The sequence below is a fragment of the Chaetomium globosum genome, genomic scaffold (genome assembly GCF_000143365.1).
Source record: "Chaetomium globosum CBS 148.51 scaffold_1 genomic scaffold, whole genome shotgun sequence".
Classification (NCBI taxonomy): Eukaryota; Fungi; Ascomycota; class Sordariomycetes; order Sordariales; family Chaetomiaceae; genus Chaetomium; species Chaetomium globosum.
This window is the reverse complement of record NT_165976.1, coordinates 1864441-1888275: the sequence shown is the minus strand read 5'-3', so window position 1 is coordinate 1888275 and position 23835 is coordinate 1864441. Positions and strand designations below refer to the sequence as shown.

At 56.2% G+C, this 23835-nt stretch overlaps 10 protein-coding genes across 10 annotated transcripts; 7 read left to right on the top strand and 3 right to left on the bottom strand.

Annotated features, from left to right (window-relative positions):
* Positions 1-948: 948 nt before the first annotated feature.
* On the top strand, positions 949-1767 carry CHGG_00623 (uncharacterized protein; the record flags this gene model as incomplete). The annotated part of the gene is made up of 1 exon (XM_001219843.1): positions 949-1767. One exon carries the CDS (start codon positions 949-951, stop codon positions 1765-1767), a length of 819 nt encoding a protein of 272 aa, XP_001219844.1.
* Positions 1768-3383: 1616 nt separating this feature from the next.
* Positions 3384-3920, top strand: CHGG_00622 (uncharacterized protein; the record flags this gene model as incomplete). Its single annotated transcript, XM_001219842.1, has 1 exon — positions 3384-3920. One exon carries the CDS (start codon positions 3384-3386, stop codon positions 3918-3920), a length of 537 nt encoding a protein of 178 aa, XP_001219843.1.
* Positions 3921-5594: 1674 nt separating this feature from the next.
* On the top strand, positions 5595-6971 carry CHGG_00621 (uncharacterized protein; the record flags this gene model as incomplete). The annotated part of the gene is made up of 2 exons (XM_001219841.1): positions 5595-5706; positions 5800-6971. 2 exons carry the CDS (start codon positions 5595-5597, stop codon positions 6969-6971), a joined length of 1284 nt encoding a protein of 427 aa, XP_001219842.1.
* A 568-nt stretch (positions 6972-7539) lies between these two features.
* On the top strand, positions 7540-7949 carry CHGG_00620 (uncharacterized protein; the record flags this gene model as incomplete). The annotated part of the gene is made up of 2 exons (XM_001219840.1): positions 7540-7633; positions 7792-7949. 2 exons carry the CDS (start codon positions 7540-7542, stop codon positions 7947-7949), a joined length of 252 nt encoding a protein of 83 aa, XP_001219841.1.
* An 828-nt stretch (positions 7950-8777) lies between these two features.
* On the top strand, positions 8778-8972 carry CHGG_00619 (uncharacterized protein; the record flags this gene model as incomplete). The annotated part of the gene is made up of 1 exon (XM_001219839.1): positions 8778-8972. One exon carries the CDS (start codon positions 8778-8780, stop codon positions 8970-8972), a length of 195 nt encoding a protein of 64 aa, XP_001219840.1.
* A 1538-nt stretch (positions 8973-10510) lies between these two features.
* On the bottom strand, positions 10511-10753 carry CHGG_00618 (uncharacterized protein; the record flags this gene model as incomplete). Its single annotated transcript, XM_001219838.1, has 1 exon — positions 10511-10753. The coding sequence occupies one exon, from the start codon at positions 10751-10753 to the stop codon at positions 10511-10513; it is 243 nt and encodes an 80-aa protein (XP_001219839.1).
* Positions 10754-15543: 4790 nt separating this feature from the next.
* On the bottom strand, positions 15544-16708 carry CHGG_00617 (uncharacterized protein; the record flags this gene model as incomplete). The annotated part of the gene is made up of 3 exons (XM_001219837.1): positions 15544-15880; positions 15942-16002; positions 16060-16708. 3 exons carry the CDS (start codon positions 16706-16708, stop codon positions 15544-15546), a joined length of 1047 nt encoding a protein of 348 aa, XP_001219838.1.
* Positions 16709-17628: 920 nt separating this feature from the next.
* On the top strand, positions 17629-19505 carry CHGG_00616 (uncharacterized protein; the record flags this gene model as incomplete). Its single annotated transcript, XM_001219836.1, has 3 exons — positions 17629-17663; positions 17722-17982; positions 18041-19505. The coding sequence occupies 3 exons, from the start codon at positions 17629-17631 to the stop codon at positions 19503-19505; spliced, it is 1761 nt and encodes a 586-aa protein (XP_001219837.1).
* Positions 19506-20564: 1059 nt separating this feature from the next.
* On the top strand, positions 20565-22130 carry CHGG_00615 (uncharacterized protein; the record flags this gene model as incomplete). Its single annotated transcript, XM_001219835.1, has 3 exons — positions 20565-20720; positions 20781-20978; positions 21072-22130. 3 exons carry the CDS (start codon positions 20565-20567, stop codon positions 22128-22130), a joined length of 1413 nt encoding a protein of 470 aa, XP_001219836.1.
* A 604-nt stretch (positions 22131-22734) lies between these two features.
* On the bottom strand, positions 22735-23536 carry CHGG_00614 (uncharacterized protein; the record flags this gene model as incomplete). Its single annotated transcript, XM_001219834.1, has 2 exons — positions 22735-22882; positions 23043-23536. The coding sequence occupies 2 exons, from the start codon at positions 23534-23536 to the stop codon at positions 22735-22737; spliced, it is 642 nt and encodes a 213-aa protein (XP_001219835.1).
* Between the last annotated feature and the right edge of the window lie 299 nt (positions 23537-23835).

Sequence of the window (23835 nt, the reverse complement as noted above, 5' to 3'; positions counted from 1 at the left end):
GGGTCAACGCCCGCATTGAAAAAGCCTCTGGGTGCGAGGGCAAGAATGGCACACAGCAGCTGGGCGGGCACACAACAGTCGATTATTGGCGGGAGCTGCATGCAGTGCGTGTGATGAGGCCGATGGCCTGCGCTCGAAGAAGGGACGACGTTGGTGTTTGCCTTCCCTAATTGGCCAATGCGTACAGGGATTTAAACGCCAAACTAGTCCCAAAGCGGAATAGCATTTGTGATCACCATGCTTGCACCGGCACATCTGCGGAGGCCAGCCTCCCCACAGAAATGCTTCCAGGTCCCTCCTCGACTATTCTCTCCAGTCCGAGAGTCTCCATCTGATCTCCCACTTGGCTTTCTCGCTTGTTAGCCGCCCATCGTGCAGTAGTGGTGCTGCATGGCTGCACGGCCCACCTCGAGGAGGACAGGGGAATGGGTGTTCCTGCTTGGGACCATCGCTCTTTCTCTCTCTTTCTCGGCCGGCAGCCCGCATGCTCCATGGCCCCTTCTGCGAGACCTTGTTCGCGAGTTATGTGCTACCCCAGCCGATTCGTTGAATCGGGCCAGTGATGGGCAACCCACCCCCGCTGTCCTCCCCCTCCCTCTCCTCCCCGACATGGCTTCGTGATCATATAAGGGCCGCTCCCCTCGGCCTCATTCCCTCTCCCTTCTTTTTTCTTTCTGCAGCAAGCACTCAACAATCGACCTTGTGTTGTTCTTTTTTCCCCCTTCTTTTTTTTTTCCCACCTTCCACGGAGCTGTGCTCTGTTAATCCAATTAATCCAAAAAATCAAATTCGATAGCTTGCTGGTCTCGCTATCACCAACTTAATCCACTTCAACCCAAACAACACCGGGTTACTTGCTCCACACGCTCTTCAGCGCAGAAAGTCCATTCTTTTCAAGACAATTCAATTTTTTCAGCACTCGATTTTTATTTAATAACGAAGTTCAAAATGTCCGCCATCCAGCTCTCATTCTCCCTCCGCGTCTCTTCCGGCGTCAAGACCGTCCACCTCCTCGGCTCCTGGGACAACTACAGCGGCCAGCTCCCGCTCTCCAAGGACAAGAGCTCCTCCAAGGGCACCTGGAAGGGTACCTTCCGCTTCCAACAGGCTACCCTCCAGCCCGGCCAGCGCTACTGGTACTACTACATCATCGATGGGTACCACGTCTCGCACAACCCCAGCGAGGACTCCACCGTCGAGCCCACCACCGGCCGCGCCCTGAACATCCTTGACGTTCCCAAGGCCAAGTCTTCCTCCTCTTCTTCTTCCAAGTCGTCGTCCCGCAAGTCGACCTCCTCGTCCAAGAGCCGCTCGTCCACCAGCGACATCGCCAAGGGCCGCCCCCTCTCCATCTCCCAGATCAAGGCTCCCAAGCCCGTGTCGCCCAACGCCACCCGCCACATCCTCGACAACGACTTTGACGAGGAGGAGCTCAGCAGCCGCTTTGCCGCCACCGGCATCTACGAGGACGAGTACTACAACGAGGATGTCATCACCGACTTCAGCGCCCCCGGCTCCCCGGTCTCGTCGGTCGGCTCCTCGCTCTCGTACCGCTCTGACAGCTCCGGCTCGTCTGGCTACAGCACCCCGGCCTCGGATTGCTCCAGCTGCACTTGCGAGCGCTACGGCATCACCCGCAAGGGCGAGCGCGTCCGCCTCGACTGCGGTGGCTCCCGCTGCTCGTACGATGACTCGTGCTCCTCCGAGGACGAGGCTGAGTACGTCGAGCGCAGCTCCCGCCGCAACGGCATCGTCGTCCGCGACTAAGTGACCTGCGACAATGCCTCGGGTGAGGATCAAAAGAAGAAGATGAATGTTTTTTGCTTTTTTGGCAGTCTTGTCAAGAAAAAGACTTGGTTTAATAAGAGGACCAGCAGAAGGGTGCGGATCTTTCCACATCCCACCTTCGCAGTCTGTGTCCTCGGTGTTTGTCCCCCCTTCGCTCGGGGGGCATCCACCGCCAGTCGACGTCGACGCCGTCCAGCGCCGTTCCACGCGGAAAGAGCCGATACCAATGGCCGTTCCACTCACTCAACCCATACTTCGTTGTTTGAAACACAGCAGCGGTGAGCCGGGCTGATCCGGACCCGTCCCCTTCCCGTCCCGGGTATTTTTTTGTCAAACCGTACGTGTGAAACGGGGAGTTTGGCGGGTTCTCGACTGGTTCGAGTTAACCCTGTCACTCCCCACCTCGCCGTGCCGTGCCCGGGATGGATGGGAAAGGGTTCCGGCAGCCTCTACGGCTCCCGCTTTTTAGTCTGTGGCCCCCGCCCCCTTCGTTTTGCTGACGAGGAGGCGGGGGGTTTCGATGGCTGCATTGCCTGTCTTGAGATGTAATACTCTCTTGCGGTTCCCTCTTTTCCTGCTTTTTTGCACCGACAACCCAATTCGCCACGAGTACTGTTCCCCCTGGCGGGGACTCAAGTCCAGCTCGCGGCAACTCAGAACAAACAGTACTGCGTTTGTGGGGAGGTTTTTTGACAAGGGTTTCCCTTCTCTGGTTCGCTCCTACGGGGATGTTTTCGGAGTTGAGCCTGCCTGTGAGGGGCGAAATGATAATGTTGTGGCCTTGGGCCTGGGTTCTTGGTCTGAGCTAGCCACTTGGTTTTGTGGTTTTAGTGAAGGACGAGAGAGGTTGGGCAGCGGCGATTCTCGGGACCGGGAGTTGGCCAAAGAATTCGTGTATGTAGTTAGTTGCCCTGACGGCTTCTGAGTCGGTATAATAACTACTGCTATGACTGCCCACATGATCGAGTCCCCCAACGTGAAGATGTTTGTGCCTTGTTATTGCTTGATTCTCTTACATAGCGTATCGCATTTGGTTAACTGCGAAACTCGTCCGTCGGATAGGTTCGTCAAGGAATGCATCATTAACCGCGCTCAGATACGTAACCATACCGGTAAGTAGATACCTAGTGATACACATGAGCGACTTCCCCGATGAATAGGGTATTACGTATATACCTCCAAGTCAGCGGCTGTGCAGTTAAATCTCATACGTAAATTACGGCATCGCTCATAACTAGATGTATGTTACTTAGTAATACCATGCCAGAGTAGGAATAAGAGACCGCTTATGCGAGATTTATGGACGTTAAATACCAGAATCACCTCTATGCCAATGCCGCCCGCTCTAAAAAGACCAACCCACCTTACTACTATCCCCAGTCATGTATCATCTATCGGCGACCATATCTAACCCGGCCCGGGATGTCACCCACATAAAACCCCGAGTCCCAAAAATATATGCATATATGTCTTCCTCCCACTGCCCAAAATAGGTACGACACAGACTAGTTCCTCAACCCCCCTCTCCCTCTCCCCTCACACCTCCTCCCAATCTTCAAATCCCGCTTCGACGTGCAGCAGCACCCCATGCCGGAATGCACCGCAAACGCCCAGATGCTGAACCCCGTGGCCAGCCACATGAAGACAAACATGCGGACGCCGACCTGGGCGTGGATGTTGAGCTCCTGCTGGGCCTCGGCGGCGTACTTGAAGGCGATGCTGATGACGGTGCCGACGGTGCTGGCGGCCAGGATGAGCATCATCTCGAGGAAGGAGGCGATGGCCAGCGGCAGACTCCACCAGCGCGAGGACACGGCCAGCGGCGAGAGGAAGATCATCAGGAAGGCGAGCACGGCGGCGGTGAGGAAGAAGCCGAACATGATTTGGGAGGTGAGGCGCAGGATGTCGAGGATGGTGATGATTTGCGTGGGGAGGGCGATGGTGGCGCCGGAGAGCAGTTCGTTCATGAGAATCTCGACCGGGTTGAACCAGTACAGGGTGGTGGGCTTGGAGCAGAAGGTGATGCCCGTGCCGACGTAGCCCTCGCAGAAGTTCCACAGGCCGACTTGGTAGAAGTCGTGCAGGCCGATGGACTGGGCGATGCTGTTGATCAGGCTAGCGTTGGGCACTGATGTTGGGATGATGTCGGCTAGGTCAAGCTTGAAGAAGTAGACGCCTGAAAGCACGGCACGCGGGTACGTGTTGCCGATGAGGACCTTTGCTTGATGGTTAGACCTTTCTCTTTCAAGCAGTTGCAAGGTAGGGGGGAGGGGGCGCTTACGAGCACTAAGAAGATCCATGATAAGAGGTAGGCGAAGGAGGCGCTCAGGGCAAAGTTCCGGCGCATTCGTGTTGCTCGCTTGTAGGAGGCACTGTCGGTCCCGGCAGTCTGGTCTGGCGTGGTAGTCTGACTTGACGGTGATGAGGGGTCATTTTTCTCGGTATTGGACTTCATGCGAGACCGGAGGGCGGCTGGTAGTCCCATCTTGGCTGTGGATTTACTGTCGACAGCGGAAAGGAAGCGGCGTAAACAAGCTCAAGCTCAAGCAGGCCTGCTGCGGAGGATGACCTAGGCAAGGTATGTACCGGAGCTATGGTTCGGGGATGGTCGTTTGCAGCAATATCACCCCAGCACCAGGTGGACGCCACAAGACCTGGAAATCTGGGGAAGAAACAAAAAAAAAAAATAAAGTCAAAAAATTAAGAATTCCAAAACGATTGACTGAATCAGGCGCGAAACAAACAGGATCCGGGGTGGAGTAATGTCAAAAACCCAAAAATGGGGAGCGACGGCAAGAAATGAGTGATCGATTGAGATGTTCCAGGCCCAAGGGGTTCTCTTCTGCATCGATGATGTCGTGTCGTGGTGGGTGCAGGGGCTTCTGCCAAGCGCTGGGCTGTGCAGATGCGATGCGCGACAGGGATTCAGCCGGTGACCCGCGGGAGGTTGTTTTGGAGAGCGTCAACTGTGAGGGTCAGTGGGAGATCAACTGGCTATGAGAGCTCCTGAAATTTAGCGGTCAGCGCTTCCCTTCTTGTTACGAATACCGGGAAACCATTGTGGTAGGATTTTCGCATGTTGAGAATCGAGACCGAAAATCAACTCCCTCATTCTGGCTCTCAATGCGAATTATGGATTTAGGTGCGGGCTTTCCAAGGAAACGGAGCTGCCACTGGCTGTTTCAATGTTGATTGACAAGAGCTGACAGGCGATGCCGGTGGCCACGCTCCAAGGCAATATCGGATCTTCAGCCGATGACTCTTGGCGCAGACGTCATCTCGTTGATCGGAAGTCCCGGCAAGGAGAGACATTACGGTTCGTTGCTTGCCAAATGTGATGCAAAGATGTACAGCAGTCAGCATCAGCAATGGTTGCGTGGCTGCATTGGGGAGGAGAGAGAAGTCTCTGATGAATTGGCGACACAGTACGAAGTAATTAATTGGATGGATTCAAGTTGTGAACGACTGCTGGTGATGACTGGTCAAGAGATGAGTTTGGCAGCGTCTGGTCTCGAACAACCGCTGGCGGCTGCAAGGGTGGAGAGCGCGAAAAGAACCCCACCACTGCGGCAGTGCTGCTGGCAGGGGGAACTGCAAACCCATGTCGACGCCCTGTTTTACTGTTTTAAGGTTTTCTTGTCCTGCGGGTACGAAGAGTCTCCTCGAAATCTGGCCTAGGGCTAGTTAACTTGGATTCGCCCCTCATCTCTCGCTCTTCCATACTTTTAATTTGGAACCTTTTTTTTCTTTCTCGATGCCTTGACGAAGGTTCGAAAAACAGTCATTTCAACTCATCATCCAGCATGATGGCGCCCTTCAAACGCATTGCCGGCGTGCTGTGCATGCTGTCGCTCAGCATTGGCCCTGTTTACGGTCAAAGCGATGTCGAGAAGGTCGAGAAGGTCGAGAACGTCGAGAGTGTCGACCCTAACGACCCATGAGTCACCATGTTGACCGGTACAAGAAGCGACGCAACGAAATCGACGGGCGTACCAACTGGCGCCTACCAAGACCCAACATCGCGCATCACTATTGCTACAACGAGCTTGCCCACCGATCTCGGGATACTCACGCAAAGCTACACCGAAGCCGTCACCCCTAACACGGTCACCTACATCACCGGCTCGGCAGCCTCTTCCGCGTCGGCCAGCTCCGGCAACGCGACCTCGACCTCGACCCAGACCACTCCGCCGCGGCCCACTAATACTCGACCCTGCAACAACTACCCCGAGCTCTGCGCTCGCAAGTACAGCAACGTCACCCACGTTGGCTGCCACAACAGCCCCTTCACGCGCGCCGGCAGCGCCGCCGCGAACCAAGAGTTCCCTGTCATCGACCAGCTCAACGACGGCATCCGCTTCCTGCAGGCCCAGATACAATGGCCCGTGAACGGCACGGAGCCGCACTTTTGCCACACGAGCTGCGACCTGCTCGACGCGGGCCCCATCACGGACTGGCTGCGGCAGGTCAAGGACTGGGTGGCGGGGCACCCGTACGACGTGGTGACGATCCTGCTCGGCAACGGCAACTATTCGACGCCGGACAAGTACGTCGGGGCGATCGAGGCGTCGGGCATCAAGCAATTCGTGTACACGCCCAGCGTGATCCCCATGCGGGTCGACGACTGGCCGACGCTGGGCCAGCTGATCCTGTCGGGCCAGCGCGTCGTCATGTTCCTCGACTACATGGCCAACCAGACGGCCTACCCCTGGCTGCAGGACCAATTCAGTCAGATGTGGGAGACCCCCTTCGACCCCGTCGACACCGCCTTCCCCTGCACCGTGCAGCGCCCGCCCGACCTGAAGGCCCAGGACGCCCGCCGCCGCCTATACATGATGAACCACAACCTCAACGCCGAGGTCTCGCTGCTGGGCCAGTCCATCCTCGTGCCCGCCGTCAGCCAGCTCAACGTCACCAACGCCGCCGAGGGCCCCGGCAGCCTGGGGATGGCGGCTAACAACTGCCGCACCGACTGGGGCCGCGCCCCCAACGTGTTGAATGTGGATTACTACAATTACGGGAACTACCCCGGTAGCGTGTTTGAGGTGGCCGCGGCTATGAACAACGTGACGTTTGTCAAGCGGCCGTGCTGCGGGCCGGGTTCCAACGCCGCCGGGAGGGTCGAGGTGGTGAGGGGGGCCGTGTGGATGGGCATTGCTTTGGGGGTGTGGTTGCTGGTTTAGGTTTGGTCGAGTGAGCGCGTGTTTTGTTTTTCTGGTTTGGCTGGTCCTCTTTGGCATTGCATGGCGTTACGGTATCTAGAGTTTAGATGGGCTGCGCGGCAGCAGATTGTGGTTTGGAATATACATACCCCTAGCGTAGGGTAAAATGGCGAGAAACGACGAGAGTCGCGGCACATACTTTTGGTTGTATGTATTGATTTTTTTAGGACACGCAGAAGATCGTGGCTATACCAGTGACGCTTTCCAGTTAGCCTGTTACCTCCCATCTCGTCCTGTTGTTGCCCCTAATCTATCATCGGAACATAATCTGGGGATGACGTCTGTGGGGAGACCCTCTTACCCCTGGTCCAGACTCTTGGCGTATGGGTTAAGCCGAGGTTCAGGGCAGTTGCGGAGCCGAGCCGACGGCCGTCCTCCTTCATCGTCCACTCGGCGCTCGACAATTAACAATCGCACTCACCCTCACTTTCACTCTTGCGACCTTGGCTTCATCTGCTTCGTGAACATCCAGTATCATCAAAACTCAATCTTGTAAAATCCCATCTCACATACCGCCACCGCCACCACCATGTCTCAGCAATACACCAAGGCCGAGGTCGCCCAGCACAAGGACGAGAAGTCCATGTTCATCATTGTCGACGACGGTGTCTACGATATTGCCGGTATGTTTTTCTCAAGATATATTTTCCTACCTTCCTTCGAATGACTGCAAATCACCGACAACCCATAATCAACGACCAACCGCTTCCCTGCACGCACGAACAGCGGTGAACACGTTGACACAACCGTCAACTATTTAACTAACCGACGCAACCCGCAGGCTTCCTCGACGACCACCCGGGCGGCGCCAAGATCCTCAAGCGCATGGCCGGCAAGGACGCCACCAAGCAGTTCTGGAAGTACCACGGCAAGAGCGTGCTCGAGAAGTACGGCCCCAAGCTCAAGGTCGGCACGCTCAAGGAGGAGGCCAAGCTTTAAAGGCGTTTTCTTTCGGGGGTTTGGCTCGAGCGGTGGGGATGGGGAGTTAAAGGATAGTGTGTGTGTACGAGGCATGATCTTCCTTGTTGGGCATACTGCGGCGGCGCGGCATGGCATTGATACCACCAATACAGCGATGCTGATTTGACTTACACTACTTACCCTACCTTACTTACCCATTCTTGTGCAGTCCATCCCCGCGTATCTTGCTGCTGTTGTATGTACGTATGGACATACCAGACGCCCCCACCTCCAACGCGGAAACCCCCACCCCAACTGCGACGTGGGACAGACTAGTCAGACAGCCCTCGGCCGACGATGTGGTGACAAAACATCCACCCCCATCTTTGTCGTGGTGACACCGCATGGTGCCAACTTGGCCTATCCATCCGGGTTCGCTTTCATAAGGACGGCGACTCGCCTCTCGCCCTACCGGAAAATAAGGACCGCTGACATGTGCCACCGGACCAGCCTTACTGTTGTACCTTGATGACCACGACCCGCGAAACCCGGTCGGAGAATCTTTGAAGATGCCCTGTGACCCCCACACAGAGGATACAGTCAGGCACACCGAGGCACCCTTCCGGCCAAGGCTCAGAATAGATACTGCCCGAATTCCGAATAACCCAAATCGGCAGGAGAGCTAACCCTCAACCCCCGTTGAGCGTTAAACGTTTACCCAGGAAGATTCTGCATGTAAGACGGGGGGAAGTCAAGACAACACGCTCCAGCGGAGGTAGCATCGTGGGCCGTGTCTCAGCCCCGGCTGCCGTATATCCATCAATGGTTTCCCATCCGGGGTAATAACCGCCGTCGTATTCTCCGATCATGGCAGCCCGGCGTATAATCCAACCCCACGAGAACAGTGTGATCGCCGAGTCTCGGGTAGAGGAAGGATCACAACCGGGTGAAGATATCGGTCCTAAACGAGGAACAACAAGTCTCGGTAGCCGATGCCGTCAAGCCCTCTCGTTTCCTATTGCCGCCTTCATCGTCCTCTTCCGGTGGACAGAAAGCCTGTGATGGAACGAGTGGCTGAAATACCCCGAATATCGTCAAAGCCCGAACCCAATAGTTGGTCGCTAAGACATCACCCCCAATCACCTCTCAGTCAACACGAGATTACACCGTGATACAGCCTCCAACCGGAACCGGCCTTCCACCAGCCAACCAGCCAACCAGCCAACCAAGCCCGACACAAAATCCTAATCCGACAACCACCCCGCAAAAGCCAAAGACACGACAAACGAACGAATGCCCATTCAGCATGTAAACCGATGAGACCGGAACCGAACTTCACCCCACAACCCCACACAATACACAATACACAACCACCAAATCACCGATCCCCATCCCCATATCCCCATACCCCCAATCCCCGATCCCCCACCGCACTGCACTGCACTCCACTCCAACACTTTCACCACGCCAGCCAGCCACGCGCCGCCCCCCAAGACAGAGATGGAGGCGGAAACGGAGACCGCCGGCCGGCCGGCATGAATCATAAGCCTTGTCTCACGCAACACCCCACATTCCCGCCCCCTTTCCCTTAGTTATTTTCCTCCCCGCCGAACCGCCCACTGCGGTACCTAGTTTATGTGCTAGCTGTGTGATATCACGTAACCGGGTGGTCGCGGCACGCAATTCATTGTCATTCGTGTCATGGGTAGAGACTCATGGAGGCGGTGAGCTGGTTGATGGTTGAGGGTGTGCTCCAGTGCATTGGGGATGGGTTTTGTTGTTGGTAGTTTGAGGCAATTTGTAACGGCGGTCACAGCGCAGGTGGGTTGATGATGATGATGGTGAGATGGTAGTAACACAATTAGCTAGCCTAGTAGCTAGATAGCTCTCCCCCAAGCAAACCACCAAGCAAGCAAACAAAAGCTAAGCCTCCAAAATGCCGTGTCCTTCCCGAATCAGATACCGCTGCAAGCAGTCGATCGACCAAGTCCAACCCTAAAAAAAAAAAAAAAGGAGACTTTTATGTACGCCCGCATATCCCGCTTGCCCTTATCTGCCTGCTGTCCCCGAACCAAAAACAAACAAAAAACCAAAACAAAGCAAAACACCAAACCCATCCCATAAAAACAAAAGAAAATCGCTGCTCAGATTATGCGGTGGTTGCGATGGCGGTATTGAAGGGCGGGAAGCCAACCAAGCCTAACCAGACCAGCAGCCCCAACCCCATGAATGATACGAAAGTGGATTGTGTCGTTTCCACCCCGCCAAACCGGGCTAACCATGGGATCGGCCGCGGTAAGGGGCGGAAGGACGTAATAATAATAATAAGGGTGTGTATGATGGAAATGCCAAGGTTGGTCTGTCGGCCGGCCGGTTGGTTGGCTGGGTTGAGGTTGGCCGGGGTGGTTGGTGATACAAGTTGTGCGTTGTTTTTGTTGTTGACAGAGAAGAGGCAACCCCGAAGTTGGTGGTGTGTTCTCATGGTGTGAAGAGACCATTCGCCGATGGCACCGTGAACGCCCAGATAGTGTAGCAATATCAGAGAGTGGAAAAAAAAAAGGATGGTTTGCAATCGAATGAGGAGGCAGATGGCAGCCCACTCAGCGGCGCATCGACGCGGGCCAGTGGTCCCGGAAGCTGACGGGGCTCGGCGGCGGTGGGGCCGGGACGGAGTAATCGGCCTCCCGGATGTGGTGGATGGGGGTGACCAGCTCGTCCATCTTGGACGCCAGGGTCGCGTTGAGGCTGGCGAACAGCTCCTGGGTGGTGATCAGGCCCAGATTCCGGCGCGGGGCCGGGATCGGGATGGGCGCGGCGAGCGGAGTGGCGACGTGGGAAGACATTGTGGTGGATGTGGTGGTGGTGGTTGAAGGACTGGGCTGGGTCAACACCGGCAGGGCGAGAATAAGGTGGACAGCTGAGGCGGGCTACCTTTTGGGAGAGGCAGGTGAGCGATGATGAATAGGGTTTGGTCGGTAAAGTCGGCGAGCGGGGTGTAGGCTGTGTGTGAAGCGAGGCGATGGGCAAGAGGGCGGCCGAGGTTGATATGTATTAATACCCGGCTATGTGTGGTTACTTGTCTGCTCCGGTTTCACGGGCTTGTGTTGGTCCTCGGCTACTGCTCCCCAACGGATAGATCTGCGATCGGCCACACGGGAAGGTCGGTCAAGAAGGCGGTCGGGTAAGAAAAGAAACGGGAACCAAAGGGAAACTTTTCTGAGACCAACTGAGTCTTTATGTGGAAGAAGGCCCGGCCAGGGAGAGAGCAGACCCAGACCAGACCAGACCGGCCGTTTGACAGGGAGCAGGCAGGGGAGGGGGGGGGGGGGTGAGACTGGGAATTCTGGGTGCGGCCCAGTGGAATTCTGGGGAAGACGGATGGCGGAGTACCTTGTACCGTGGCCTCAGATTTCTTTTTCACTCTTCCCTGGTTGTTGTTTTTTTACGCAGAAGCCCGGGTTTGTCACACGATTGCTGGTGTCGGCAAGGGGTATAAGTGACTTGTCACTCTGGTGGCGGGTGGTGCCCCAGCATGTGAAGCAAACAGAAAAATGATGAATCCGGTCTCGTACAAACCTGTCATCAAAGCCAGAAAGCCAGAAAATGCTGGTTTCTGACGGTGAGATTAGCCCCAGGAACTGCCTGCGACGATGTGGCATCGCGAGGCGGACCGGTGTCCTCAAACGACCTGGGGAGGCACGGAAGCACTGCTCGGCCCCCATTTCTGGCGGTGGAACTTCCGTGAATTGCGGACAGCGTACCAACAGCTCGACAGGGCTACAAACTCCAGGCCGGAACCCTGTCTAGGAGTCAGGGAGTGCAAAAACTTATCCGCTCTCCCGCTGTGCCTGTCATATTGACCAAGAAGCTCGCAAACATGGCTGGATAAATCGGATGACAGAACAAGGACCAGTTGGTTGGCCCCCTTGCGTAAAATCGTACACAGGGGAATCGTCTACCCGGCCCGGCCAGGTTATCATTCCAACCGGTGGAGAGGAATCCCGCCAACAGCCAAGGTACGACGAATATTTCGTACGGATCTGACGGGGCTCTTGAAATGGTGGGCCATCTCCGGGCCCAACAAACCGATTGATGCCCTGCTCGCTTTTTTTTTTTTTTTTTTTTTTTCCGGGTTGTTCCCAAGGCCAAGCGCATCGGTCTGACGGGTCGACCAGGGCACCATTGGATTGTTGTAAGCTCCTTCCATCTCACCGTCAAGAGGCGGTAAGAGAAAGAAAGGGGAGTCATGTCCGAGGTGCCCAGACGTGCCAGATCGGGCAAGCACTGGCAGCCGGCAGGTGAAGAGCGCAGTCACGGTCGACATCAACAACATGCGGGAGTGGTGTGCCCGAAGAAAATTCTCCCCGTGGGGCAGACCCGCGACTTGTCCAAATTCGGGTCAAGAAACCAAAGATCCACAGCACGCCCGTCTGGGGTCTGTGGGGTAAAACGCGATTGGTGCGGTTTGTCAGCTCCACTTGACTCAGCTCCAGCCCCACAGGCCAACCCTCGAGCCACTGCGCGCCTGCGTTGCACAAACGTTCACCAAAAACTTTGGACGTCGCTGCCTGTTGCGCGGCGTTGTTGTCGGGGTTTCGTCTTTTATGTAACACGTTCTCATCAATGAAGGACCGAGCCACCTCGGTACGACGGCTTAGACGGGCCACTTTTGATCCCTTCCCAGCCAGTGCAGTGCTTGACTGGCAAACATTCTTCCCACCAGCCACGCCTCACTTTCATCCCGTTCCGGCACTGGCTGGATATTGCGATATTCCAGCCAGCCAGAAACCCGGATCGCCTTGATTCACGTCACACCAAGCACCTCAACTCGCGGCACATTTTGCTCATTGGTGAGGTTGGTAATGGTAGGACGGCACTGGCTACGAGACTACCGACTTAACAAGGAGGCGGCGCATGAATCCGGCCTTACCAAACCGGCCATTTTTTGCCCTGCTGGCTCTCCTCAGGCTGACGGCGTTGTGTCCACTGACCATGTTCCCTGAGGGCGGCAAAGCATGCCAGCCACGGCCTGTTCCGTCCACAACTCCATGTTCCAATTTCAGTGCAAAATCGCTACCGCTCGCATTGCAGGCCAGCACTGACTGGCCTGGCATGAGGAACAGGCATGCATGCTCTCACGAACGCCGGGAGCCCCGGATATCCCGCCTTCTTCGGTCAGCCTATGGCTTTTCTTCGCCATACGATTGCAGATGACGTGGACAACCCAAACAAATGCAGGACGCCGTTCGTCTGATCTCCGCAACCCGCCGGTTAGTCCCTGCCTCACCCCCGTTGCTCGGCCGTTTCAAGCAGTCTTCTGGAACCTTCAGGAGCAAACAGGGCTTCCCGGCAGAACAAACCCCCTGCCCTGCATGAACTGTTTATGCGCCCCCTTTTCATCCAGGGCACCCAACAGCCAACCTCCAACCCAACGCAATAACTAACTAATAGCATTGATGCATTATTCTCCATAACTAACTACCGAATTCGTCGTCACTCTAGAGTAATAGCCAAGGAGCCGGACACCGGCGCCGTTTTCCGGTCTAGCGAAATGCAGTCGGCGACTTTTTTCGCCCTTGCGGAATGCATTCTGGCTTTTGACCGCTTGCAGCTGCTTTCCCCAGACTTTCCGTGCTGCCGGGAGCAGTGCCAAGACGCGGATCGAGTTCCCGTCGTGCATTCCCTCGCCCCTATTTTTCCTGCCATGTGGTTGCGCTGCGTTGTCAACCCGGCCATGGACTGATTAAATTTGATTGCTTATTTGCTTGGCCCGGAGCCGCCTCGGCTGTGTTTTCCATCGCAGTGCGGGTTCGTCATTTGGCGTGGCCCATCCGTCTTGGTGAGGCGAGCGGTGGTTCTCCTCGTTGTTGAGCCATTTTATCAAGTGGATAGACACACAGACGCCGGGATGGAGCTGTGTCATGTCTTCATCCCTGGTAACTCACCGAGTTCCCGACCTAATTACCCCTCGGCTTTGTTCGTCTGCTTGCCTCCTTCGGCCCGGTTACGAGAACGAGGAGTTTGCCCAGTTTCACCTGTCCAGAACTACCGAGTTGCGCGAAAGAAAAAAACAAAAAAGGGGGAGATTATCACTGGTCTTCCTTCCCTTCCTTCGACCGGCCAACGAGGGACCTTCACCGCAGGCAGCCCCCGTGACCAATTGCCAATCACGGCTGGATAACTAAACGAGTGTCCTTACCACACCGCCGCATGCGTCTCAATATACCAATAATAGGTAAGGTATGTACGCATGTATCTCTGCAGAGGGAGGCGCGCGGAAATGCAGTGTGCGGCAAGCCGGGAACAGCAAGTTGCCGTCACACCCCAGCGTCGCAATCTGCCCCAAGCGAAAGTCGCACGCACAGAAAAAACCCGCGGCCAGTGAAGCTGAAATCGGGGTGAAGGCGCGGGATCGCCGATTCGTTCACCTGCCGCGTATCGACATGGAGGTATGTCCTTCGTAGCGACCGTTGAAATCGATTCAAACGGGGCCTGGCATGGCTGGCCCAGCATTCTTCCGCCAACGCCGATGTCACCAACAACTGGGGGGGGAGGAGCCATCCATGGCTGGATGGTGGAATCTGTTCCTGGCCTGGCCGGGTAAATCAGCCGCGCTTCATGAATGGCAGATTGCTGGCTGACGAACGTCATGCCAAGGCTGCGGTCCGTCCGTGAAGAGTGGGAGGAGATCCGGGCCACGTGCGGTTGGCCCACTCCGGGGCCGGGGCCGGGACCCGGAGGTGGCGTAGCGGGTTCGAGGCAATTTTTTGTTGGTGTGTTACCTACTCGTCTATGTATACTTGACACGCCGCACTGGTTGTGTGGGGATGGCTAGTCGGCCGGCTGGCTGGTCGGGCTTTGTTTTGTTTTGACGAGATACTGGTTATCTGCTCCTTGAGAGAGTTGTTTCGAGGCCGGAATTGTAGCCCGGCCGGTCAGTAGGTTGCCCGTGGGTTTGTTGGCTGGGTGTTATCAAGACATGGCGGCGATCCCCGGTGTGCTACTTCGTCGCGGTTCGAAACCGCTCGCAGAGGTCTGTTGTTATAGTTTTTGCGTGTTTGGGGACGACAAGCTGATTTTGTTTTATCCTGGATTATTTTCCCATCTGTTTGTTTTCAGGCGTTTGGGAGGCTGAGGCCATCGCAACATTCCAGCTGACCTGTGTTTGTTGAGGGGTAGAAAATGCAGAAATATGATGAAGGCTACATGGAGACACGGCAGGTGGTAACCACAAGGTGGTCGGTCGTGATGTAGAAGTTGTGCGTTGCCCACCATCACGACTGCCTCTATAGGGTTGAACGGCCAGAGGTGGTGATCAAGGCCTTGGGGCGAAAGACCTATCACTAGGTCTAATAGTTACGGGGTAGGTTCAAGGGAAGGGTCCGCCCCTTCTAATCAACGTGCTAACCAGCTGAACTAAATCCCATGGGGGTTTCGTGGCCAGCGACCCTCGAACGGGGTAGCGGCTGGGCTTTTGCTAGCCCACCCCTGATCTTCTCTTTTCACATTGTTGACATACCAACAGCATGAGGAATGCGTTGTTAAGAGGACCAAACTTATTACAAGGGATAGTTTTTAATCAGCACAGTAGCAGCCCAGGAAAGGCTGGGAACACAGCGGCTTTCATGTAATTCTAGCCCTCGAGCTTGTAAGCCACCTTGGCCGTCCCGCCCCAGAGCATCGCCTGGTCCTCTTCGCTCAAGCCGGCCATATCGCACACCATGTCAACGACCTTGCGCCATTTCTTCCATGCATCATCACCCACGCCCACCGCGCAGACAGGCCAGTCACTGCCAAACATGATCCGGCTCGGGCCGAACGCCGCGACCACGACCGCCAGCCACGGAATGATGGCCGCAAAAATGTCCTCGGCAGACCGCTCCTTCAGCTTGTCCGGCAACTCGGCAAAGCAGCCGCTCAGCTTCATGTATGTCTTGTGGCACTTGCTGAGTGTGAACATGGCAGTGCGCCTAGGTGTTGTTATTAGTACTGCCACTCCTCAAGAAATCAGTTTGTTCTGCCTGTACATACCATGCAATGAATGACGGGTCCGTCTGGTTGAGAATCGTCAAGTCGGGCTTGCACAGGTGATCTACCCAGAATCGTCAGCATAAGTGCACACCCACCACAAAAGCAACCGACAACTTACTCAAAACAAACACTACTTTCTCCTCCTCCTCCACCCCCTCATGCGCCCGATCAATCATCTCAACCACCTCCTCCAACTGCACCCTCCCCCTCCGATGCTGATCCACACCAACATCAAACACAAACCCCTTCCTCCCCAGCATCTTCAACCCCTCCACAAACTCCTCCCCCAACGCGGTGCCATTCTCCTTATCCTGCAACAAATACCGAAACCCCTTCACGCGCGCCCAGGCCGCCGGGCCCGCCTCGGCCTCCGCGCTCTCCAGATACCGGCCCAGCTCGTCCGGCCCGCGCGCGAGCGGCGCCCACGGCACCAGGCCCAGGCACAGCGGCGCGTCGTCCGCCGCGTGGCCCTCGCCCGCCCGCACCCCGGCCCCCGTCGCCACCCGCGCCATCCACGCCACCTCCGCCAGCGGGCCCGTCCAGTCCCGCCCGGCGTCGTTGCGCCGGTCCGCTTCGACCACTACGAAGCCCGCTACTGGCGTGTCCGTGGCCGTGGCCGTGGTGGTGGTGGTGGTGCCGGTGGCGGCGCGGAACTCGTGGACCGAGTGCTGCCCCGCGAGGGGGTGCGTCGGCGTCAACCAGGCGAGGGAGGGGGCTTCCGAGGCGGGGTAGAGGTGGATGTGGGAGTCGATGATGGGGGGTGCCATTTTGAGGGGTTGGGGGGTTGGGTTGGTTGGGTTTTGGGGGAGAAAAGGGGACGGGATTGTTTGGCTGTCAAGGCTGCCCGTGTAGGTCTTGAGAAATCGAAATCGGGTTGGGGATTTGGTTTGGTTCTACGTTTTCTCGAGAACGAAGTGATGCACTTTTTGCTTTGAGTACAGCCACCTTCACGACGGGTTTGAGAGCATGAAAACAGGAGATGCTGTCAAATTGCAGAGAGAGATGTTGTTGAACACCACCCCTCACCGACATAGCGGGGAGACAATTGCTCCACCAATGGCCTTGGAAGTTTGAAGGTGCACCGCGGCCGATCATTCTGGAGCCAGTACAAGCACAAGCGATAGACAGTGCTTTGCATGTATTGAGAAACCACCGCAAGGCAGGTGCTTCTTGGCGGGGTGACATCAGGAGAACTGGCTGTTTCGTTTCTGATTTTAATGCTGCGCAACGTACATACATACATACAGACGAAGCAGTGTTTGTGCTCTCGATTTTCTTGAGGTCCTTAGACCTGAAGAGGGGGGCGATGGTGAAAGAAAAGGTATAATTTAAAAGAAGATGGGTGAAACAAGAAATGCAGAAAAATAATCTGGTATCTCATGGAGCAGAGTAGTTGTCTTCTTGTCTGTTGTAATGGCATATTTGTAATTATGTACATGTCAAATGGAGGTCGGGATGACAGGATTGAGATCGGATGAGCCGTGTGATTAAGAAGGTTGGCACTTTATATACACTGTGCGTGCCCGGGCCCATTAAACTGATGCCCCTCGACGCGTTCTGCGCCTGCCCAACGCGACCCCTCCGAGCCTTGCATCGACCGCCACTTCGATAAAACTTCCATTTTCTGCTTGCGTCAACACCCGGCTCGCTCAGCACACATCGTCAATCAACCAAAAATCAACACAAAATGGCGGAACAACAGATATCACAGGGCGCGATAGAGTGAGTTGGCAGGCCCATTTCGGGATGCTCGTGGAAATGTTATCTGACTCCAAGCCAGGGCCATTTTCTTGGACGCCAACCGCGCAGCGGTGCATTACCCAGTTCCGGTAATGCAATGTCTTCATATCACGACTCTCGAGAGCAAGGGCCCGGGAACTGCTGCCCCTGAGAGATACCGCATCGTCCTCAGCGACCTCCGCAACTACGTACAATGCATGTTGGCCACCCAGGCGAACCATGTGATGCACGACGGTCAGTTACAGCGCGGATCCATCGTGCGCGTGAAGCAATACCAAGCCCAGTATCTCAAGGGAAAACAGTGCGTCGTTTTCCCTTCCGCCCAAGTCTGTACCGATGCTGACACACAACCTGTCTAGCGTTATGATCATCTTGGACCTCGAAGTCATGACCGAGCTCGGCACGCCGGACAAGATTGGTGACCCTAAGAGCATGGAAGTCACAACGGGCGAGCGCCAAAATACTACGAGTGACAGCGCTAGTTTCTACGGCGCCCAGAGCGAGCCGGCTGCGCAGACAACACCCCAATTCCAGCCGCAGGCTCAGCGGCAGCTAGCCTCGCGCACAGGGGGCGGCGGTGGGAACAGCGGGCCTCTCGCGGCCACAATATACCCCATCGAGGCCGTTTCCCCGTATGTGAACAAGTGGACCATCAAGGCCCGAGTCACTACCAAGTCATATATCGGAACATGGAAGAGGCCCACCAGCGAGGGCAAGCTCTTCAGCGTGAATTTCCTGGACGAGAGTGGCGAGATCAGGGCGACCGCCTTCAATACCGAGGTTGATCAGTTCTACGATTTGCTGCAGGAAGGCTCTGTCTACTACATCTCGACACCCTGCAAAGTGCAGATGGCCAAGAAGCAATTCAGCAACGTCGCCAACGATTACGAGATAATGTTTCAGCATGATACGGTCATCGAGAAAGCCGAGGACCAGAGCTCCGTGCCTCAAGTCCGCTTCAATTTCTGCACCATCCAGGAACTGCAGGAAGTTGAGAAAGATGCGACCATCGACGTCATCGGTGTCCTGAAGGACGTGGGCAAACAGGAGGAGATCCAGTCCAAGACGACGCAGAAGGGCTACGACAAGCGCGAGCTGACCCTGGTCGACGACACGGGCTACTCGGTCCGAGTAACTATCTGGGGCAAGGCGGCCGCCGAGTTCGACGCCAGCCTAGAGTCCGTCGTTGCCTTCAAGGGCATGCGGGTCAGCGACTTTGGCGGGCGCAGCCTATCGCTCCTGTCATCGGGCACGATGGCGATCGACCCGGACATCCCCGAGGCGCACAAGCTGAAGGGCTGGTATGACGCACAGGGTAGGGGTAACACCACCTTCGCAACGCACAGCCACCTGTCGTCCATTGGCGCTGCCGCGGGTCAAAAGGATGAGATGAAGATGATCGCACAGATCAAGTCCGAGAACATCGGGATGGAAGACACGGCGTATTTCACCATCAAGGGGACCATTGTGCACCTCAGACAGGAGAACTTCGCTTACCCGGCTTGCATATCCGAAAACTGCAGCAAGAAGGTGACGCCGTCGATGGACGACAAGTGGCGGTGCGAGAGGTGCAACATAACCCACGACCGGGCACAGTACCGCTACATCATGAGCGCCGACGTCAGCGATCACACGGGTCACACCTGGGTCAGCTGCTTCGATGACTCGGCCCGCATAATTATGGGCAAGTCGGCCGACGAAATGATGGAATTAAAGAACAGGGAGGACGGAAGCTGTGCCGAGGCGTTTGAGGCAGCTAATTGCAGGAAGATGGTCTTCCGGTGCCGCGCCAAGATGGATACCTACGGTGACCAACCGAAGTAGGCTTTCTTCTTCTCTTTCCTGCTCTTCAAGAATGTCTGCTAACAGGTAGATTTAGGCTCCGGATTCAGGTGATGAACGTCACGCTATTGGACTACGCGTCGGAGGCCAACAAACTAGCCGAACTCATCAAGGACATGAGCATGTAGGTGCGGACTGGCAATGTAGAGGGGGGCGGGCCCTGGAAGGAGAGGTTCGCAAGGGGCTCCGGCTCACGGTTCTCGTTACTGTATCGAACTGAAATTTGGGCCTTGTGTCTTGGAGTTACTGGTAATGGATTTAAATCAGGTACCCTCGATTATCATCTTCGATTGCCTTGATCTCCCTAGTGCGACTTCTCCCGAGTCCGCCGTTATATTTCAATAACTAGAGCTTGGTGTCCTCAACAGCCTGGGTGCACAGTGCTGTGGTATGCAGCGGGGCTTCTGTACGGGGGATGATAAACAAGCGAGCTTCCCGAGGTACCTAGCTTTGGCAGCATTTAAACTTACACCACTAAATTCAAATGGATCACAGAGAATCTTTCCAGCGATTTACTGCCTAAAACATCACGGGATATCCGAATATACACTACAACAACCTTGGTGAAAATCGAGGTTGAGGTTCGACGAAGTACTACACTGCTCACGCAATTGGCCGCATCCATTACAAGAGCAACCCCGGGGGTTTGCCTATTTTGGGCCCTGCCACAAAAGCTTGGCGAGCAGGGTTGTTCCTGTGGCGGCTCTCGTCTTTCCGCACCCCAAGGCTCCCCGTCGCCCCAAATCGCGGGGCTCAATCAACCTGTACATCAGGTACCCTGATAACAAATCATGAATCCATCTGAATTCTCTCAAGCGACCTATACACACCACTTAATTTTAAATCAGAGCCGGTTTCTTAAAGCCAACTTTAAAACAGGGGACGCATCACAAGAATCGACGCGAAGTGCGTGGTAGCTACCTACCGTGCCCGTCTACCGACATCACGACTTCCCTCTGCCGTACTCGTTCACATCCATCGACAGAGCACCTAACCAAGCCCCCCGAGTACGCCCATCCCACCACCTCCGACGAGTTACCGATGGATCAAATTGCCTCGGTACTTCTCAACTTCCCGCCGGCGGGCGGGATTACCGACGATGACTTGTACAATTCGGCTGCCAAGTCACACAGCCAAAGCGTGGGCGAGTTGGCCGTGACACCAAACTTCAAAGATACCGCCGCCCAGCTCCTAGATGTGCGTGGATAGTGTCTTTTGGGTTGGGCTTCCCGGTTTTTGATTACTGATTGTTCCCAGCATGTTGATCCAGCAATTAATTCCATCTCGTACCTGAGCTTGCTCATCGCCACCCGGATCGCCAACGGTCTACCCCAACCCGAGCTCCTGGCCAAGGTCTCCATTTTCCTCGTCTCGTTCGACGCCCGCCAGATACGCTATGCGGGGAAAGCGTTTTCGTTGGTTCTCGACTGGCTCACCAGCGGAGATATGTTTCCGGTAAGTGACTGCTGCACTGCCACGGCCTTGCCGGTGGCTAACCAAGACTAGGCTTCCGTCGCAGTAAACCTCCTCACGACAGCACTCCTAAAGATTGATCCGACCGGCTCGGTGCTCACCAACCACCATGTTGCTCTAGTCAAACTCGCGTACACGACCGACAACATCGAGCTCGCACTGCCCCTCCTCGAGAAGAATATCGTTTTCTATCCGGGTGTCAAGGGTTTACAGGAACCACGACCCCTCGGCAGTCCGGATCTACCGCCGGCATCATACGTGACCGTCGAGGCGGGGCTGACGAAGCAGTTGAGCAGCAGCGACGTGCTGCAATACGATCTTTTCCGCGGCCTCTGTTTCATTCAGCGACGGTCATGGAGCCAGGCGCTCGACGCCCTGGAGCGGGTCATCACATACCCCGCCAGGGACACTCACTCGTGTAGCAAGATTATGGTGGAGGCACATAACAAGTGGGTCCTCGTCGGGCTGCTGCTGGAGGGCAAGGCGCCCACGCTGCCGACTATCACGGCCCCCGGCGCGCAGAAGGCCTTCTCCGCGCTGGGCAAGCCCTACCAATCAATCGGCAGCGCATTTGGGGAGAACACGGCCCGGGCGCTCAAGACCGAATATGAGGGCCTGGGCCCGCAATTCTTTAGCGAGGAAAATAACCTCAACCTGATACGACTGGTGATACAACATTACCAGAGGTGGCAGATCCTAAAGCTCCGGCAGGTCTACACCAAGGTCTCGCTGGAGAAAATCCGGACGCGCACGCAGAGTGCCGAGACGGGAGCGCCGCTCGCGACCGAGACCGAGGTCGCGCAGCTCGTGCAGCAGATGATTGACGAGGGGATGTTGAGCGGAGTAGTCGAGCGTCCCACCGACGGCCCGGCCTACCTCAGCTTTCACGTCCCCGACGAGGAGCTCTCGGAGGCTGGGTTCGGGCAGAAGATGCTGCAAACCGCCCAGCGGCTGAAGGGGCTGGAACCTATCGTCAGGGCGACCAACGAGCGCCTGGGCACCAACCGCGATTACGTCCGGTTCCTGGCCGGCCAGCAGAAGAAGGACAAGGACTGGCAGAGGGACTATGGCGTCGGGTTTATGAACCAGGTCGAGGACGAGGATCTGATGACGGACGCGGTGGCCGGGTTCTAGAAGCGCCCTGATGGTACCGGGTCTGCGTTGCCCCTGAGGAGGGGCCTTCGTTGCCCGTGAGGAGGAGCCTGCCTGCCTGCGTTACCCGCGAGGAAGGTTGCATGCGGCTGCCATATTACGAACGGCATTGACTTATGATATGAAGGAAGCCCAGGGTGACAAGGAAGATCATGGACGGAACGCGGCGAGTTGGGCGGCCGCCAGGGGTTGGAGACGGCTGCATGGGAACGGTCATAGCAGTGTATGTACAGAAATAGGTACTTTTGCTAGAGGGATGGTGGCCGATGGCCATGACCCCCGTTCTTACCTGCCTAGGTACTTCGGTTTATCGGCTTGGCCGGATTCGAGTGCTTTTTACTGTGGAAATATTTGCCTGGCTTCACTGCTTCCGAAGACTTCCGCAAACGCTGGGGAGCTGTCTCGGGATGGTTGGCTTTACCTGGGGTTAGGGTTGGATGTTTGTAATGAACTTGGCGATACCCTTGCTAACTACCTCTGTTCATGTGCTTGCTTGCTTGCCCAGTTTTAATGATGCAGGTACGACCTCTTAACCTTACTTTTTACCCAACGACACCAGCCGGACAACTTCCGCTATCGACCATATTTATACCCTAAACGTCGACCTCCGTCGTGTCTCGGCGAGAGAGCGCACCGGGTTCTCGATACCCGTCAATACCGCGGCAATGAAATCGATGTATTCGTTACCGCCTATCCTATCCGACTCGCGTTCAGTGCCTCTCCCCTGATCACAACTGGAATGCCCGATGAAGTGCGGTAGCGAATAGAATACATGATATGGCCTTCGTTGGTCTCTACGCTCCACCGTTCCCACGCCGGGCCATCAATCAACCGAGGTCACCACCCGACGCCGGCCCGGTGTATCAGAAGCACTAGGCACAGGCCCTGTTGAACATGTTCCTGGGTTTCCGCAGCTCCGTCATGCCGATAATTGCCCCGGTATCGCCACACTCTTTGCGATGGAAGTTCTGGACTAGGGGCCAGACGCATTCACGCCGCTTGCCCTGGATCGCCTTTTCCAGCATGGGCAGGAACGTCTCGAGGTAATACCGGCGCGGCCCGTCTCTCATCAAGACGCTGGCGGACATGGTGATGGCCTTTTGATATTGCAGCCCACGGGCGCTGACGTGCCTCTCCTCCCCGCCGTTGGCGCGCTTCTCCACGGCCCTGGCGCGCTCAAGCATCTCCATGTGGCGCTGCCTGATCTTGTCGTGGACCGCCTGGTACCATTCGCCCCCCTCCCAGTGTGAGTTCGCGGGCGGGCTAAACGGCGCCGCATGGGGGTCCAGGTCGAGCATCTCGAATGCGTTGATGGGATCGCCGGGGTATCTTGCCAGCATCTGCAGGCGGCCATGGGCGCTGTACACGGCTTGCTGCTCCTCCGACATTGGGCCGTACGGGTCGAGGTTGCGGAGTGGTCAACGGGCAAGTAAGATGCTCTACGACCAGGACCAAAACTGTCACATGAGCGCTAGGGGTACACGGAGGTTGCTGGCCCAAGCGGATAGGCTTCGGACAGAGTTAGCAGGGATCTGGCGGGCGGGTCGCGCGAAGTAGTCATAACTCACTGCTCATAATGCGAAGGGATGGGTGGCGGGGGCGGCGGGGGTTTCTGGCGATGGGGCAGAGTTTCGTGTGTGTCGCGGCATTATCGGAACGGTTTGGTGGTGTTCTCGGGCGATTTGTG